Genomic DNA, 17,703 nt, shown 5'->3' with positions numbered 1-17,703 from the left:
ATTGGAAAAGTTGTAAAGGATACATGGATATATATATATATATAAAGTATATAAATGAATATATTATGATATTTCCAGGTGTATCGATATATGAGCTTATGAGATTAGTTATCAATACTGGCTGTTGCACTGTTTCAAAGGTTTAAGCTGTTAATTCTATATAAGCCTCTTGTGTATTAATTTCACAACTGACATGCTAAAACTATTACATGCATATATATATATATATATATATATATATATATATATATATTATGCTCCCAAGGGCTCAAATGGTTTCAAATTGATAAAGAACAATTCTCTGAAAGTTTTAGCTCTTAATATTAACTTTTAGATAGAGCGCAATTCAATATTATTATTATTAATATTTATTATTTTTATGTATTTCTATATATGAAACTTGAGGTTGCACCGATGGTATTTGAGTAAGTCCCAACGCCGTGTTTTTTGACCTGCGGCGACGCCTTGTTTCAGGTTGCGGTACAAAATGACGCAAAAAACGGCCTAAAAAACTGCATATCGACAATTTTATTTTTATGTTTAAACAGTTGCATATTCACACTTTTTATTTATATATCGGCATTTACTTATGAGTTAGTATTATGAGCGCAATTCGATCAAAGATTTGTATAGAAAACAAGAGCGTCAAATTTTCATTGAAAAATGATACGAATTTTCACATTTAATTCATTTGTCGCTAAGTTATACCTTTTTTTTTTTTTAATTTTCAAAATTTTTTTCATGCTATTTCTATTCGAAGTTTGAGTGAACTTCGCACTATCTAAAAGTTAATATTAAGAGTTAAAACTTTCAGAGAATTGTTTTTTATCAATTTGGAACCATTTGAGCCCTTGAGAGCAAAAAAATTTGAAAATGTCCATATTAAGGACCACCCTAATAAATATAAAATATGTATTTTAATTTCTACAAGTATTTATTTATAATAGTTCTAAAAAAAATTATATTGTAAATCAGTATTTATAAAATATAAATGTTACAGATCTAATTAAATATTAATAATTAGAAGAATATTTGCAAATCATTCTAAAACTTTTATAATAATTCTGTTAAGTATAGAAATGACTTCTCATAAAATCATCTTATATCTTATAACATCCATTAACTAATGAAAAATGTTTTTTGAAGCTCAAACTCAAATAAAAAAAACTGGTTACAAAATTAAAAGTAATATAAGAACAACATACATTAAACTGTTATATAAAGAGTATTTTCACAAATCTCAACTTGGTTTAGATTTTTATAAAAAATTACAAATGCAACATTAATTAAAATCAATCAAATCAAATCAAAAACAAGTCAATTAATTAATTATTATTAATTGATTATATAAAAACAAGTCAATTAAAAATTAAGTCTCTGTCAAATTTTCGATGTAGGAATTTGTGTCTTTATTTAATCCCAAGTTTGTAATTTACTAAACCACAAAGTATTCTATCTAACACAAATCCGGCTTAAAATTTACTCAATTTTCGATATTGAACTTTGCGGATTTACAAACTATTAGTTGGGAAAATTAAGCAGTTTATAGACAGACTTTGATCTGAAATCCTGGATAAGAAAATAATCTAGTACTAATTCTGGCATTAATAATTTGTAATAATTTTCTGTAGGGTAAGTTAATCCCAAAAAAATCGAATATGATAATTTTTATATATCTTTGCGTTTCAGAGGTTTCTGAACATTTTGGCATACATTAGAAAAAAATGAAGTATGTGTGTGCGGATACAAATTTTTATGGTTCATTTGATAAGTGTCATTTTTGATATTTTTTGTTAATATAAATAACTCATAAAATCTCATACTCATTTAATTCAACATTCTAGATATCATACCTTTATATCATCAATTTATTAAAAAAAATTGAAATTCTCAAAAATATATTTTATTCAAAGTTTCTAAATAAATTGAATATTTTTACAAAAAAATAATTTTTGGTAAGAAAAGTTCCAGCAATTTGCCTTAAGGCACTAGTTAATTTTTGTATTTATTACAAATTTGATCATTGGCTCAAAAAATTAAAATTTTAGAATTAAAATTTAATCATTGAAAAAAAATCATAATTTTAACCGATTTATTTCATCAAGCGCCATTTTTGATATTTTCTGTGAATATAATAAACAACTCATAAAATTTCACACTTATTTATTTTAACATTCTACATTTCATACTTTTTATATTTACTTTTTAACAAATATAGAATCTAAAAACATAAATAGTTTGTTTATGGATTAAAAAATTAAAAATTAATATAATATAAAGTAATAAATTTTAATAATCGCAACGGCACCACCAGTCTATCAATTTCTGTTGTTCACTTTTTTTCCTATCTTCCTCGAGATTTTTTTCTAACATCCTATTTTAATAAAAAAATTCAAACAAATTAATAAAAATAATTGTACACAAATAATAAAATTTAAATATATATATATATATATATATATATATATAAAAGTTTTAGTCTACTAAATTATCTAACATTAAAATTATCTATAAACATTTATAACTATTTTTTTAAAATTTACCTCAATGTTTACATCGTAGTTGAATCTTGTTGCATCCTCGAACACCTTCCTATCATCATCGGACAAACGTTTCAACAAATTCTTCACATCTTCATCAGTTATTTTGGTCATATCGAATTCGACCAGATCTTTGAATCTTTGCAAATATTCGCGTTTTTTTCTCAGGGATGTGGTAGGTTCTTCTGAGAGAGATAAATAAATAAATAAATAAATATATACAGATTAAATATTTGTTTCAAATGAAAACAAAGATTTTAATACTATATTAGACACTGAGACGAAAGATTTATTTATCTGTGTAATATATTTAGTTAGACAAACATGTTTAATGTCTTATTTTAATTTTAAAGGTATTTTACAAAATAATTACATTTTTAACTAATGCTAACAAACTACCAACAAAAAAAAACTATTATTATGGATTTTTAAAGATTACCGTTTATCTCTCGATAGCAAAGTCATAAGAATCACGGTTATAGCTGGTTATACATCTTTTTACCTCTACTTTCAAATATTGTTGTTAAACAATGCTTAACTTTAATAGTTTGTGACACATCGGTGGTGAACCTTTTTAGCCCCGAACTTTTATATATTACTATCTAATTTTAAATAAATTCTAACTGGGAAAATGTTATTCGACAAAATGTCCCTTTGATCGATACCAAATTTAGGTTTTGAATTTAAAAAACATAAATAAAAAATAATATAAACTAGAAAATGTTTTATGAATACCAACGAGTATATAATTATACAATTGAGATCTTTCAGAGCACTGTGTTTGAGAAAAATATGATGAAAATAAATGCCAAAAAGTGCATTTCCATATTAAGATTTCAAAAAAGTTGATATTGTTGAGTTTGTAGTAACACTTGCGGCCCTATTACATGATTTTACTGAATTGCAAATTTGTAGCTTTTTTGTGAGAAACATGTATGATTTTATATTTTTATAATTTATTACACATATTAAGAAATAACATACTAAAATTTTGTCACTCTAGTATAACGTTTTACATTTTTAAATATTTTTCAAAATAGTCATCAAACCGTGGACTTTTGCAAGTATTGGAAACTAGATATGCAAGAGTGCATTTGTTTACAAAATTGCACATTTATAGCTTTTTTGTTAGAAACATACGTGATTTTATACTTTTATATTTGAGTACATATATTAAGTAATAACATACTAAAATTTTATGGCTCTAGTATAATATTGTATATTTTTAAAACATTTTTCAAAAGCACTTCTCATATCATATCCAACCATCGATTCGCAACTAATAAAAATAGAGTATGCAAGTGTGCATAGCAATTTTTTAGTTTCTTCGGTTAGAAATATATTTGATTTTATATTTTTATAATTCAGTACACATATTAGGAAATAACATACTATAATTTCATAACTGTATTACAACGCATTATATTTTTAAAATATATTTTAAGCCGTCAATTTACGTTTACTAACGTTTTTGTATATAAATATAATTACGAACAAAACTACTTACTACAATTCAATCATAATTAAATAATATTTACGTAAAACGTTCTATTAAACGTAATTGAACATCATCTGTCAAAAACGTTTGACATTTGACGTATTAGCCACCGTCTATTGTTTTATTTAAATTACGTTAGTACAAAAATTTTCAAATTAAAAATGTAAAGTTTCTACGCGATTTTGAAATAATATCTCACCTTTCCAAAAATTGGCACGAATTTTTCAACACTGAGACTGACCAAATCGGTTTAGTCGTTTTTGAGCGGATCATTTTATCAAGAGCTTTATTTATATATATATATATATATATATATAATATACATATATATATATATATATATATATATATATCGAGATATTTCGAATCTTGCCCCAATGGAATGTACATCAAAGCTCAAGTTTATGCTGTAACAATAGCCTGAATAGCTAAGTTTATAGCTAAACTATATAATTTCGGACATGCAAGTTATATTGCGGCGCCGTCGAATATTCAATATACAATTTTATTGAATATTTTGAATACTTTTAATAATTTTGAACATCGTGCCATATAACAATTTTACAAAATTGTGCTACTAAAATAATAAAAAATCTGATAAATCTAAAAACTTCTTGTACATTGTTACATATATTTTTCCAAAAGGTTTTTGCACAGTTTAGTTAACTATTATTATTTACACCAGTCCATTACTTATATAATCCAACATCAAATACAATTTGAAAATCAACTAAATTGAAACTTTCCACCCTCTCTTCTCTCGTGTGCATATAATGCATTCGAGTTATGTGTTTAAATAAACTTTGATGCAGGTTAACCACATGGCGGTGGTGCAGTCATAGTTCAAAAGCATATTATTTGACTTTCGAGGGCACGAAATTTAATAATACGAGACTAGTCGAATGGAATCCAAATATTGAACGACCTGTCGACCTAATATTATGCACATTTGTAATAAATTGAGGGGAAAAATTGGGGCAGGTGGAGGGTTACAAAGTTATTTTATTTTTATTTATATTTACATCAATTGATAATAGAATTATTTAACAAATATTGAATTTTGTACTGACCTAATTTTATATATTTATATCAACTTATTTTATCATTAATGAAGGGAGTTGTCTTCGGAAGTATTAATTAAATTTATTTATTTTGATAAATCTGATTTTTTTCTATTTGTTTATTACAAATTATATTCTCACGATTAAAATATTTGCAAAGTAAGCAATTTTTTTAGAATTTTTAAACTTATTATAATTAATGAAATTTAATACAATCATTCACATATTTTTTTAATTCATCGGTATAAAAAATTAATATATATATAAATAAAATGATAAAGAAATAAGTTGGTTAATATATTTGAAGATTTGAAATTTTATTTGAGGAGTTTGGGGTACTTATAAATGTTGTCAAATAATTTTTGTTTAATCACTAATTACAAATATTTATTACGAAAATCGAGAATTTAAATATAAATTATTTATTTACAAATATAATAAAATTTTAAGGAATTATTTTTGATAAATTTTAATATTTCATTAATCGAAAATCGAAAATAAAGATTTTTTGGAAAATTTTGGAAATTATATTATAATAAACTTCAACTTTTATGTTAACACGTTTTAAATATTTTTCTTCTGAGATTGAAATAAAACTTAAATGTTTAATTTTGAAGATTTTAATTCATTATAATATTTTTAAAGATGACAAATTAAAAAAAAATCTATTTGTAAAAATATCAAAAGTTTTAATATTTTTCTGTGAATAAAATTTGAAAACTTGAAGATTTCGTAAAAAATGTCATAATTTTCATAGGGTTTCAATATTATTCTATAACTTAGATGTTTAATTTTGAAAATTTTAATTTATTATAATAAATTTAAGGATGACTAATTTCCAAAAAATCTATTTGTAAAGATTTCAAAAGTTTAAATATTTTTTTTAGACTAAAATTTGAAAATTTCATTAAATTTAGATTTTTTAAATGAATTTTAAGTTCATAAATTGAAAAAAAATCTGACTTGTAAAGATCTTCAAGATTAAAATTTTAAATTCTCATTAAATTTTAATTTATTATGATAAATATTAATAAATCTTATTTTGCAAGGATTTTGATAAATTTTAATATTTTTATTTATTTATTTGTATATTCTATGAAAATAATGTTAAATTATTTATAGTTTATAAAAAAAAATGTTAAATTTTGAAATTTAAAAAAAACCGTTAAAATTTATATATTAACAAGTTTTGAATATTTTACTAAATTTGAAATATTTGACGAATTGAAAATTTTATTAAATTTTGATTTTTCATAAAGAATTTTAAGTTCACAAATTAAAGAAAAATCTGTCTTGTAAAGATTTTCAAGATTAAATTGAATCAATTGAAAATTTTTAAAAAAGATCAGATATATTTGCTTCAAAATTCAAAATTCAAAAAACCTGATCAATTAGTTTTTTAAATTTGAAGGTTTTAAAAATTCTTACATATTAAATTTTGAAAAATTTAATATATAAGGAGCGTAATTAATTCTTTATGTTTAAGTACTAAGAAATTTCAAAAGTTAAAATAATTCTCAGAACCCTGATATAACCTGATAAAACTATTAATAAATTTAAATAAATTAAAAATGCCTAATTAAAACGTTTTTTATTTGAAAAAAAAATTATATTAATTCATTACTAAAAATATCTTTATGGATATAAAATTACGTAATAATTTTATTTAAAAAAACTGACATTTTAGGAAGCTCTGAATCAAAATTTGTCTGTTTAATTTTTTGTCTCTTCAATATTTTTTTGAGATGTGAAAATAGTTTAAAATTTTATACTAAAATAATTTTAAATCTTGATAAATATTATTTTTTTTATATTTACCTTCTTCATTAGTAGTAACTTGACGTGTGACACGTTGAAATTTATCAGGAAAAAAATCATCCAAACTTTTTTTCGTACAACATTGCTGATCATTGGTCGAATTGCTTTCTAATCCTAAGTTTGATAAAAACATCACCATTGCCAAAAATATTAGTAACATTTTAAAAAATTCATAAAAAATATATATGTAAAAAAAAAACTTTGAAATGATAAATATAAACGCTCTTTTGTTTAGTAGATATTTATACTATTGTCATAGATAATTATATATTGGTCATAGAAATTTGAAAATATTTTTGTATAAATTTTTTTGAAAATATTTTTGGTATATTTCCTTAATTCCTGTGCAAATGGTTCGAGAGGATATCGATGTTGGTCATCCTTCTGAATTGTGTAACTTTGGGGATGTATCAGCCTTGTGTTGATGAAAATTGTGTCACGAATAGGTGTAAAATTTTACAGGTGAGAAAATAATTTTATTATAATTAATATATACAAGGTTTCCCAGAACTCAACATTGGAAAAAATACCACACGTTGTTGGGAAATTATGAGCTTCTGAGTGCAACCTAGAGCTAATATCATACATTTTTGGTGATTGTGGTTAATTTTGATTAATTATGTTAATTTAAACTCTTATTTTGTAATCTTGTAATAAACATTTCTAAGACACAGTCAAAAATATATACAAATTTACCCCAAGTTTTCTTAAAATCAAGCTGAACTACGAATTTACAATTTTCAAAATTAGTCCTTTTTCAGAGGCCCTACTGTAAAAAATTTCCACTAAAGTGTCTTGGTTAACTATTTCAGCTAATTTATCTATATTTTTACTAATGTATTTTTCTGGTTTCAGATTTTCGATGATTTTATTTTTGCTTTTTTTTCATTGGAAATGACCATCAAAATGATTGCAATGGGTGTCCATGGTAGAGGAACTTATTTGGCAGATTCTTGGAACAGGTGAGAATTATTACAAAAAAATTATTGAATTAATAATAAAAATAGTGCCATTAATTAAAAACTATATCTATAATATAAAGATAACAATAATAGATTTTTTAAGAATTGTGTAGAAGTGAGAATTATATAAACAATTTATTAAATAAATAATAAAAATAGTACAATAAATTAAAAACTATATCTATAATATACAGATAACAATAATAGATTTTTAAGGAATTTTTAAGAATACATCATATCAATTGTTGCAAATATCTTTTTATATTTAGTTTAATTTTAATATTTGCTCAATAGATTTTCAACGATATTTTAATTTTTGATATTTATATGTGTTATCTTTATAATTGTATCAAGAATCAATTTTTAATAATATACAACAAATAATTAAATAATAAAATAAATTTTTACTACCTTTTTAACCCAAGGATTTAATTAATAATTCTTGTAATATAATGTAATTTAGTTTAAAAATGTGGATATCAGAATTTATTATAATTATCTATGTTTATTATATTATTTCTGTTTTATTTAGTTATATATTTATTCATTTCTACTTCAATTAACTTACACATTTACTTATTAATTTGTTTGATTTTTTGTTTTATTTATGCATTTCTTTATTCATTTATTTTTTATTTTTTGACTACTTCACTTGTTTATATATTTATTTCTTCACAAATATGATTATATAATAAAGAAAATAAATGTAATATAATTATTCTTTACTTAAATATTATATATAGCCTAAAAATGTTTACATAAGATTTATTATAAAAATAATTGTTATAATATAATTTATCAACTATAATTCATAAAACTAAGTAAATATTTAAAAAAATAGGCAAATTATAATAAAAAAAACACTAATATACATAAAATAATTAAAATAATCAATAATATGAATTAAATGATTATTGTTGCTCATTTGTTGGAATTATTAATATTCATACAAATTTTATATATACCTTTTGTATTTAATTTTTTAACAAATTAATATTGGTATATTATTAACAAATGATGTGGTTATTAAAATTCATTGTAATTGTGTATGATTATTAAATTATTTTTGTTTTCTACATATATTAATTTTTATTTTTATTTTTATTTACTTACATATTTACTCATTATTAATTTACTTATTTTATTTATGCATTTTTTATATTTCTTGACTTCTTTACTTTTTTATATATTTATTTTTTTTACAAATATTTTGTTTAACAATATGTTTTTTATAAAATCAATAATTTATATAATTTATATAATTTATATATATATTAATTATTTTTATTAATTTTTATTCCAGATTGGATTTTTTCATAGTTTTGGCAGGTGCTCTGGAATATTGTCTTCATGTTGAAAACATGAATTTGTCAGCAATAAGGACAATAAGGGTTCTTAGACCTTTGAGGGCCATAAACAGGATACCAAGTAAGTGAAAAATTATTTCTCAATAAAAATTATATAAACATAATTGATAAAAATCTCAAGCTGAAATATTAAAAACAGTCTAACATAGTTTTTTGAATTTTGTATACATTTATATATGAAAATGCAGTCTACGATATTAATACATGAAAAATTTCAAAATTTATTTTATAATAAAAAATATAATAATTGATATAAAAAAAATGTGATTATAAATATTTAACTATAAATAAAAATATTTCATGAAATTTCTAAATTAATTCTTTGATATAAAAATAATGAAATTTCATTAAAATATAAAATCGATAAATTACCATAAGTCTATTTCTTCTCCTCTTTTTTTAATAACCAAATTTGCTGTCGAAAGGTGAATGTATGATTTATTTAGGATGTGTCTCGACTTTTTCGGAGCTCTTTTAAAAATAAATCGTGTCCCCGTTTTCAAAAAGATTTTGGAATGGGGCACCCCCCATTGACAGATAAAAGGTCCCCCCGGAAATTGAATTCGCATCGACGCCATTGGAATATTATTCGCGGGAATGATATTATGTTTTACAATAATAAATTATTTGAATTGAAAAATTGGAAACATAAGCTGTATTTGTAACCAAAATTATTGCGTGTTAAAAAAAAAATTACAACGTCAAATTATTTGTGTTTTTACATACGCTAATTTTTGTTTGTGACACAATGTTTCATTCCAAATATTTTTTAAACGACAAAGTATAAATGTAAGGATATTATTATATATATATATATATATATATATATATATATATATATATTTACATCATACTTCAACCCTTATTCCTTCGCCCTATTAAAAGCATTATCAGACTAATTATGAAGCATGGAGAAAGTTTCACTTGGAAATTCAGTACTTGCTGCTGCAGCAGGTACATCTTGTGGTAAATTGCCAAGGAAATAATGATTCATCCTGCAGGATTATATTATGTGATAATCCCCAAGGATGAAGCCTTCTTAACGAAGAAAAATATGGGAAAAAAACTTTCACCCCTTCCATTAATAAAGGACTCTTAAAACTGTTGCATTGGAGAACGAATTTTCGTTTAAAGAAATAATTAATATAATTTTTTTTAATATGAAATATGAAGAATTGTTTAGTGTATGTGGATATATAAATTTATTTTAACTAGTATTGACTTTAACTGTCCTAAAAAAAATAGAAAAAAAGAACTATCTCACGTTGTTTGAAGATTACGAGCTTATAAGTGCAATCTAGAGCTTTAATGAAATTATGAGCAATTTTTGGCTTATGTGATTAATTTTTACCAATTTTGTTAATCTAACCTTTAGAACTATAATCATGAATGCTATTTTTAAGATCACAATTAAAAACATTAACTGAATTACCCCAAGTTTTCAAAAATTAGGATTTTTTGTTGAACTATAAAATTAAAGTTTACAAAATCGGTCGAATTTGAGAGGCTCTCCTGTAAAAAAATGTAAATGTGATGTTGGCAAGTTTCATAAAAAATCAGCAAAATGAGGACTGTGAAATAATAAAATACTTAAAAATTTTATTATTGAAATATTTTGAGTAAAAAAACAAAAACCTAAAACAAGTTTTTTGCTAGTACATTTTTCTCACAATCACTTGTAGCAATAGTATCATTATTTTTGATTGTGGTTCTAGAAATTTTATCCACGATTATGATTTTGAAGTTTAAATGAACTAAATTAGCAAAAATTAACCACGTAAGCCAAAAATTGGTCATAGTTTAAAAAATTTTTGAAAAAAATCTATCTCACGTTGTTTGGAACTTACGAGCTTTTAAGTGCAATTTTTGGCTTATGTGATTAATTTTTACTATATTTGTTTATCTTGACGTTAGAACTATAATCATAAATAATATTTGTAAGACCACAATCAAAAACAATAACTGAATTACCACAAGTTTTCAAAAATTGGGATTTTTTTGTTGAACTATGAATTTAAAGTTTAAAAAATCGATCGAATTTGAGAGGCACTTCTGTAAAAAAATATACTAGAGTGGGTTGGCAAGTTTCATCAAAATAATAGAATACTTATAATAAATGAATACGTAAAAATTTTATTATTGAAATATTTCGAGTAAAAAATAAAAACCTAAAAATGACATAATTTTGCTAGTACATTTTACTCACATTGACCTGTAGCAATTGTATTATTATTTTTGATTGTGGTCCTAGAAATGTTATTCCCGATTATAGTTCTAAAGTTTAAATAAACAAAATTAGTAAAAATAAATCACAAAAGCCGAAAATTGGTCATAATTTCACCAAAGCTCCAGGTTGCACTTAGAAAAACTCGTAATTTCCAAACAACCTGAGATAATTTTTATTTATATTTTTTAAGGACACTTAAGGTAAAATACTTTTTCTCTATTTTGTCTAGGACACCCTGTATATCTTTCTACCGAATAAGTATTTTGCATTATACAATTTTTTTTCGTTGAATAGCGATTTATTCCGCTCGTTTATTTCGATTTGAATAACAAGAAAACTACATCAGTAGGAAAGTGAAAATCTTGTCAAATGTTTTGAATTTCAATCTACTTTGTGTTTTTTCTTCTAGCAGATCCATTTTTGTCACGAAAAACAGCCAGACAATGTAAATACACACAGACATACTCACACACATGTACTGCTTATTTATACAGATTTTTAGAGTAGAACATAAATGTATAATTGTTTACTTTATGACGAAAATTACGTTTTTATTAGTTAGGTAATCAATATGCTATCGGCGCCAAATATGACTCTGGATTACATATTATATATTTATTTTATATATATATATATATATATATATATACATAATATAATATAATACAGATTGAAAGGATTTGTTTTTGCACGTGTCCTTGTTTCTGAAATGATTGATGAACTTTCTCAGAACATCCTAAGGATATAAAAACTTCATAATCATAGCGGTACATCATGTTTATATATCATATATATATACATACATATATATATATATATATATATACAAATTGTCAGACACCATGATGGATTATTCTTGAAAAGATTAATGCACATTGCTGGTGGGTACTCTTGAGCCAAAAACGTCTTCAATTTCCTAATATACATACAACATACAAGTAGTTTTGTTCAATCACAATATTTGTCAGACAAATGTGTAATTTATTTGGAAAACATCGGATATTATCAATCAAAAGATTATAATGGATATATATTTATATATATATATATATATTAGATTTTTTTGTTCAACGTTGAGACATATCTTGAATATTAATTTTCAGCCAATCTTTGAAATACGACACGGATTTTCCGTCATCGTTCAGCAAATTTTGTTATAAAGTATCTGAAATAATATTTACAGAATTTAAAAAATAAATTTAAATTTATATTTAGTATAATTGAAGAATAAATTCTACTCTTCTAGTACATGTCTCTTATCACAATGTTATCAATTAAAAAAAAATTTCAGTTCAAAATTAAAAACAAAACATGTTTACTTAATATGTTATTTTCTATATTTATTTCATATATTGTATGTTTGGTTTATTTCCTATATGTAATTACCAAAAAAATGGTTTCTCCTGGTGTGGTACGCATATTCTTTTATTTTTTAATTAATTTAAATATGAATTTAAATTTATTTTTTAAATTCTGTAAATAATCTTTTAGATATTGATTAACAAAATTTGCTGAATTATGACACACAATCTGAATTTTATTATTTTGCAATTTACAAGAAAATTTGCGGTATTTTTTTTATATCACAGAAGACTAAATTAAATCTCATAATTTAGAATCTATATTAACAAAATGTTTTTAATTGCTATTTTTAAAATATTCTAAAAATATTTTTAAATTTTCACGGTTTTTAGATAATTGCCAACGTTTTTTTGGTATGTTATAAATACTTATTATATATATATATATATATATATATATATATAGAAAAATTATGAGCTTTGTGTAACCTAGAGCTTTCGTGTAATTTTGACCATTTTTCGTTTATAGTTGTTATTTCTGGCTAATTTTGTTTATTAAATTTTAATTGTAACCTTGAATAACATTTTAGAGCCCCAATCAAAAACAACATAAATGCCCCAAGTTTTCAACAAATAAGACTTTTTGTTTAACTATAATATAAATTTTTAATAATTTAAATTTTGAAAATTTAATAATTTAAATTTTTAAAATCGATCGACTATGAAAGGTCTTTCTCTTAAAAAATGTCCTAAAGTATGTTGGAAAGTTTCATAAAAAGTTTATAATAAGTTTCATTAAAAAGAAGCATTTAATCAGGTAAAATACTTGATAACTTTGTTATTGAAAAATTCCGTGTAATATAATAAAAACCTAAAATGACACGATTTTTGCTAAGCACATTTCTTATAAATTCAGTCATTTTTAGATATTTATTTTCGTGCAAAAATTTTTCTCTAATATAATTTTGAAGTATTTTACAATTTTAGAACGCTCACTGATAATGAAACTTGCCAACACACTTTAGTACATTTTTTCAGGGCCTCTCAAAGTCGTCCAATTTAAAAAATTCGATTCATAGTTTAATAAAAGTCTTATTTCTTGAAAACTTGGGGTAATTGTGTTATTGGTTTTGATTGTGCTTATATTCAAAGTTACTGTTCTATTTTGCACTATTTTTTTTTCAAATTTTTTTCAGGATAGTTAAGGTTAATTATCTATATATATACATACATATATATATATATACATACATATTTATATTTTATAATTAATCACTAAAATAAGGAACAGAACGTCTGTGTTATCCGATGTAAAATTTATGACTCAACTGTATGTGTAGAATTAGTAGAATTAGAATTAGTAGAATGCGTGAATATTCTTATACAATTCAAAGTATAATTACATTTTTATATATGATTAAGAATTAGAATAAAATCATAAAAATGTTTAGATAATTATATTTTAAAGAATTTTTGTATATGAATTTTCATCATACTAAGATCTTTTACTTGGAGTTGGAGCAGTTATTTAATCTTTTTATTTTATTTATATTTTATTTATTAGTTAATTTGTTTTATTTTCAGGTATGAGAATCCTGGTGATGTTGCTCCTGGACACTTTGCCGATGTTGGGAAATGTTTTGCTGTTGTGTTTTTTTGTCTTTTTCATTTTTGGAATTGTTGGGGTGCAACTTTGGCAGGGAATGTTGAGGCAAAGATGTGTTCTTCAGCTTCCACCACATGTTAACAACCCAAAGTGAGTTTTATAAAAAAAATAATAATATATTGAAAATTTTGTAATGGTTAAAATATAAATTAGACGGTAGAAAATTGAAATGTGCTAAAAAATTAGAGGTCGAATGAGGATAACTAAACCAGTATTAATTAAAGGTTAATTTTTCATATGTAGTTCCATGAAAATTTTAAATTTAAGGTTAAATTTGATTCTGATTTGAAGGATATAATCATATTTTTGTGCGTATATACTTGTATAGTATCATTGTATCATAAATACTAAATAGTTGATAAAAATTATTAAACACATTTTTTTTACCTATGGATTGAATTAATATTATTAATTATTACATAATAGCGTTTCTAAAAGTTTATATTATTTATATAAAAAGTTTTATGTTGTTATCATTAATAATTTTTAACATATATATAATTATTATATAAGTTTTTATTAAATAACAAAGAAGCAATTTTTGTTATTGCATTAGAATAATATTATTAAATGTTCAAATAATCTTAGAACAGCATATATGTTAGAAACTTTTTTTCCAAATGTTAGATTGCTATTTGTGGTATTTTGAAACAAAAACAGATGAAAGTACTCGATCCCTAGTATTTATTTAATTTTTTGGTACTTGCTTAAAATATTAAAACAATTTTTTATAATAAGGGTTTAATATTAAAGAAATTTTAGCACCTTTCAATTTTTGATTTATATATATATATATATATATATATATATATATAACTGCATGTTTAGATGTTCCATAATTTTTTTATTATTAATATTTTATGCATGTTGCATGCATAGATATTATATTAAAATCATTCATAATTTTAGTGAACATTTTTTATGTATATATTTTTGTACATATGCAATTTTTTACACAATAATAATTCCAACACAATGATACAACATTAAATATTATTTTTTAGTTGCAATTCATGTTTTTGAGTCAATTTTTTTATGTGTTTGTGTGTGAGTGTTAAGGCACCCTAATGATAATTTTTTTTTTTAATTGATAATGATATTTTTATCACCTTACTAATTTTTTTCTGTTAAGTTTGAGATTGATGTTATGTGTTTGTGTGTGTTTTTTTTTCAAAACAAAATTTATGTGTTTTGTGCACTTGTGTATCGAATCATTAATTTAATTTATTGGCATAATTTTTTGGTCATAATTCATATATATATATATATATATATATATATATATATATATATATATTTATGCATTTTTGGGTTTTGAAGTATCAAATAAAATATCAACAAATTGCTAATAAATATACTTAAGCTTGTTTACGAAAAAATGAAATACCAACGTTTTTTTTAAAGTATTACATGTGGTACGACTTAGGCAACCTCACCTTACTGAATGATAAAATATAAGGAATAAAATTCTACATTTTTAATCTTATTTACTCGATGATCTCCAAAACTTCACAACTTATCTGTTAATCTAATTCTTCTAAAATTTTACAAATATTTAAATATTTTTGTATGTGGTACGACTTAAGCAACCTTGCTTTTGTTTAACGGAACAAAATTCTACATTTTTTATTCAAATTTACCAGATGATCTACAAAACCTTCCAAATCTTACAAAACGTTCCAAATATTTTTTTTAGTTTTATCGTACAAAATTTCTGCAAAAGTAAAATTTTCGAAGGTGGTACGACTTAGGCAACTTTTACTCAATTTATAAGGAGAAAATTTTAATTTCAATATCAATAATATATATAATAAGTTTAATTTTTTGATTCATATTTACTTAACGATCTTCAAAACTTGAAAAAAACCTTCACAATTATTTATCGAATTGCATCCTAGTCTTCTATATCCTCCTCCCATTTACTATGTATCATTCATCCACTATTGATGATGGTCGTAAATGTTGTTCGATGTTGATTATCTTTAAAACCTAAAAAAATTCTTCCCAAACATTTATCGAATTGTTTTGTTAGTCCTCTATATTCTCCCTCCATTTACTATGTATTATTCATCTACTATTCTTGATGGTCGTAAATGTTGTTCGATGCTGAATATCTTTAAAACCTAAAAAAAAAATATTCCTTCACCAATATTTTCTAATTTTATTTAATTATCTATATCTATTTTTATATTTATAATTATTATTAATTATCTATATTATATTTGAGTCTTCTATATTCTCTCCCCATTTACTATGTATCATTCATCTACCATTGTTGGTGATCATAGATGTTGTTTTGATTTTGACAATCTTCAAAACCCCAAAAAAATCTTTCTCTCTTATTTTTCATAATTTATTTCAATATTCTATATCCTCCCCCTACCCTCAAATATATTATTCAAATACTATTATTGGTCCAAAATCCAAAAAAATCTTTCACAATTATTTATCTAATTGAATCTTAATATTCTATATCCTCTCCCTACCCTCTCTATATATCATTCATTTACCATATTTGGTGGTGGCAGATGTTTTTCGATGTTAATGAGCTTCAAAACCCAAAAAATTCTTTCATTTTCATTTTCATAATTGTATCCCAGTCTTCTATATCCTCCCCCTCTCCTCACAATGTCTTTTACCATTAATTTCTAAATAGTATCTTAGTCTTCTATATCCTCCCCTCACTTACTATGTATCATTCATCTAAAACATTGGTAGTCGTTGATGTCTATGATCTTAAAAACTTAAAAAAACTTTCATCAATGTTCTTCAAATTATATTTTAGTATTCTATATCCTCCCCCCACTTGCTCTGTACCATTTATCTGAAATTGGGTGTTGTAAATGTTGTTCGATATAGATGACCTTCAAATTCTAAAAAAAAATCATCAATACTTTTGTAATTATATTCCAGCCTTCTATATTCTCCTCAATGTCAAAAAAATTCCTGTACTATCATTTTCCCAATTTTATTCCAGTCTTCTATATCCTCCCCCTACTCTCTACAATGTATCATTCTACAATCTAAAACATTGGTGGTCGTAGATGTCTATGATCCTAAAAACTTAAAGAAAATTTTCACCAATAATTTCCAAATCGTATTCTAGTCTTCTATATTCTCCCCCTATTTGTCGTGTATCATTCATCTAAATTGGTGGTCGTAGATGTTCGATTTTAATGATCTTAAAAACCTAAAAAATTCTTTACCATAATTTCTCAATTTATATCCAAGTCTTCTATAACTTTCCCCCATTCACTATGTAT

The 17,703-nt window shown here is 23.2% G+C and overlaps 1 protein-coding gene across 1 annotated transcript in view; it reads left to right on the top strand.

Annotated features, from left to right (window-relative positions):
• The first annotated feature begins 414 nt into the window (after positions 1 to 414).
• The window catches only part of LOC113373291, a 213,324-nt gene continuing 196,035 nt past the window's right edge, over positions 415 to 17,703 (top strand). Inside the window, exons 1-6 of the mRNA XM_026613599.1 lie at positions 415 to 425; positions 1,359 to 1,423; positions 7,264 to 7,379; positions 7,773 to 7,879; positions 9,183 to 9,307; positions 14,359 to 14,530. Coding sequence (XP_026469384.1) covers positions 415 to 425; positions 1,359 to 1,423; positions 7,264 to 7,379; positions 7,773 to 7,879; positions 9,183 to 9,307; positions 14,359 to 14,530 — 596 coding nt within the window. The remainder of the gene's footprint in view (positions 426 to 1,358; positions 1,424 to 7,263; positions 7,380 to 7,772; positions 7,880 to 9,182; positions 9,308 to 14,358; positions 14,531 to 17,703) is intronic.

The sequence above is a fragment of the Ctenocephalides felis genome, unplaced genomic scaffold (genome assembly GCF_003426905.1).
Source record: "Ctenocephalides felis isolate EL2017-DRISC unplaced genomic scaffold, ASM342690v1 CF-g0.4_SCAFFOLD_01604, whole genome shotgun sequence".
Lineage (NCBI taxonomy): Eukaryota > Metazoa > Arthropoda > Insecta > Siphonaptera > Pulicidae > Ctenocephalides > Ctenocephalides felis.
This window is presented reverse-complemented; position numbering and strand designations above follow the sequence as displayed.